General features: G+C 34.3%; 1 protein-coding gene across 1 annotated transcript; it reads right to left on the bottom strand.

Moving 5' to 3' along the window:
• Positions 1–265: 265 nt before the first annotated feature.
• LOC105516274 (28S ribosomal protein S33, mitochondrial-like) lies at positions 266–688 on the bottom strand. The gene has a single exon (XM_011948385.1). The coding sequence runs from the start codon at positions 686–688 to the stop codon at positions 266–268; it is 423 nt and encodes a 140-aa protein (XP_011803775.1).
• Between the last annotated feature and the right edge of the window lie 1,532 nt (positions 689–2,220).

The following is a 2,220-nucleotide window of genomic DNA, read 5'->3' as shown; positions in this document are numbered from 1 at the left end:
TAAGCAAGAAGCGAGAAATGAGGACACTATAGGACCCTCACTTAATGAGGTTTCCCCACTCCGTTCCTCCACCATCCCACCCCACCCCGAACAAATCATTAAACAATAGCTTATGTATTCATTTCATTAGAGAATTAGGTAAACCTCACATTACACGACTAAGGCCAAAAGAGTTTTGCACCGTTAGAATGTGTTCAACAAACCAGTCGCAATTTAACTGGAATAGATTTCAACCAGGAGATGATTGTATTCCACCAAATAACCTTCATTTCATTAGATGACATTCCTCCAATGTATGGAAAGGCAATAAATGCACTTTCTTCTCTCTGCCACTGAGGAAGAAATTCTCCCTCTTGAGGGACCAACAATATTTCTTTTTTGCTGCTCTTTTCTCTTCTCCTTCCTTTGGTTTCCCGTTTTCAGGAAGCTTCTTCAGTCGTTTTTGCTCATCTTTAAAATCTTGATGCTCATCTCTGTAGAGACCAAGAAATCGGAGTGTACCTGTGAGTGCGGTGTAAGTATTGTGATCTGGATACCAGTCATAAGTCTCTTTCTTCTTGGCCAAGGGCGGTTCTCTAAATAGTTTCGCTACTTTCATAGCTTTGGAATCAGTAGGCCTGGGGACTTGACCAATTAGACGAGCACTGAGACGAGACATGCGCAAAGCACATTCTGAAAAGGAGGACATTTCTTGAGTGGCAAGGAGCTAGAATTTCTGGACCTGACCTTCCTCACCTACTGCGCCCTCTTCCGGGCTCCTCGCTCGCACTGGCTACTACTACCCCGACCTGCTTCTTATAACAAACACATATAAAAAAGAAATATATTTTACCTGATAAAATATGTAATCAGATATTTAATAATCGCTGTTCCTTCAAGTCATCCTCTTTAACACAAGTCACTTTTTTGTCATTACCTTATTCTTTTCTGTTTCGTTATTACAATGACTAATATGAACTTTTCACTGATTGATTGTCTTCTCTGTTAATCTAAATAACAGATTTTCTTGAATTTTAACATTGATTTTTTAAAATATTTATGAGCATATAAATTATTTACCAGAAATGTCTTTCTTTCAGGTATTGTATTCTTCAGACAGCAACATTTAGGGAAATTCTTCTTGTTGAAACCTTGAGTTTAGGCCTGACAGTTTTCTTTTGAAATGGTAGCAGCATTGAGTTTCCAACACTTATTATTGTCTTTTATATGCACATAACATAATTAAATACAGATGTTACTTCAAAATTGATTGATAACTGAGAAATTTATTAGGTGTTTTGCTTTTTTTTTTTTTTGCTTTTATGCAATACAGATTCATTAATATTTTAGTAGAGAAGATTTAGCAGAAAGAAGTAAACCATTAGGTCTAGCACTCTTTTTTTTTTTTTTTTTTGGTGTTCATTCATATTGAATATCTCTTTATGAAGTTCCAAAAGTTATGCTGCTTCCTTTAAGATCTAGCTGAAGTATAAACAAAATCACCTTTCCTTAGTTCTTATGAATCTCATGAGCTTTTGATAGAACACCAAAAGCAATGGTAACAAAAGCCAAAATTGACAAATGGGATCTAATTAAACCAAAGAGCTTCTGCACAGCCAAAATTTTTAAATGAATTAAAAAGCATCAAAAAGTTTACAAAGCCAATTTTTTAATCGTAGGTGTCTCATTTCATTCCCTTTACCGAGAATATTTGCTGTTTTTTCACATCAATGAACGGGTATCATCTAAGTGATAATGTATCAGGCTTCCTTCAGTCAAAATGCTGAATATTCATATTTTATTAAGAGAGGATCTTCTCTTAATCAACTTGAACATTTTAAAATCAAATTTAGAGAATTTAGGTACAATTTTCAATGCTACTTTGTCACCATTAGAAACTCTTTCAAAATTTTGGTGTATGATCTAAAGAACTTTATCTTTAAATAAATAAATTGAAATGTTAGCTGTGTAATACTAGATATCCTCTTCTGATAAAATAAGCCAAAGTACTGAAAAACAAATATCACATAATCTCACTCATAGGTGAAGTGTAAAAATGTTGATCTCATAGAAGTAGAGAGTAGAAAGGTGGTTACCAGGGACTGAGGGGTGAGATCTGGGGAGATATTGGTGGAAGAATACACAATTTCAATTAGAGTAGAGGAATAAGTTCAAGAGATCTATTATGCAGCATAGCAATTATAGTTAATAACAATGTAATGTAATGTATTGTATTCTTGA

The sequence above is a fragment of the Colobus angolensis genome, unplaced genomic scaffold (assembly GCF_000951035.1).
Source record: "Colobus angolensis palliatus isolate OR3802 unplaced genomic scaffold, Cang.pa_1.0 Scaffold279, whole genome shotgun sequence".
NCBI classification, from domain to species: Eukaryota; Metazoa; Chordata; class Mammalia; order Primates; family Cercopithecidae; genus Colobus; species Colobus angolensis.
The sequence above is the reverse complement of the archived record's forward strand: the minus strand, read 5'-3'. Positions and strand labels throughout refer to the sequence as shown.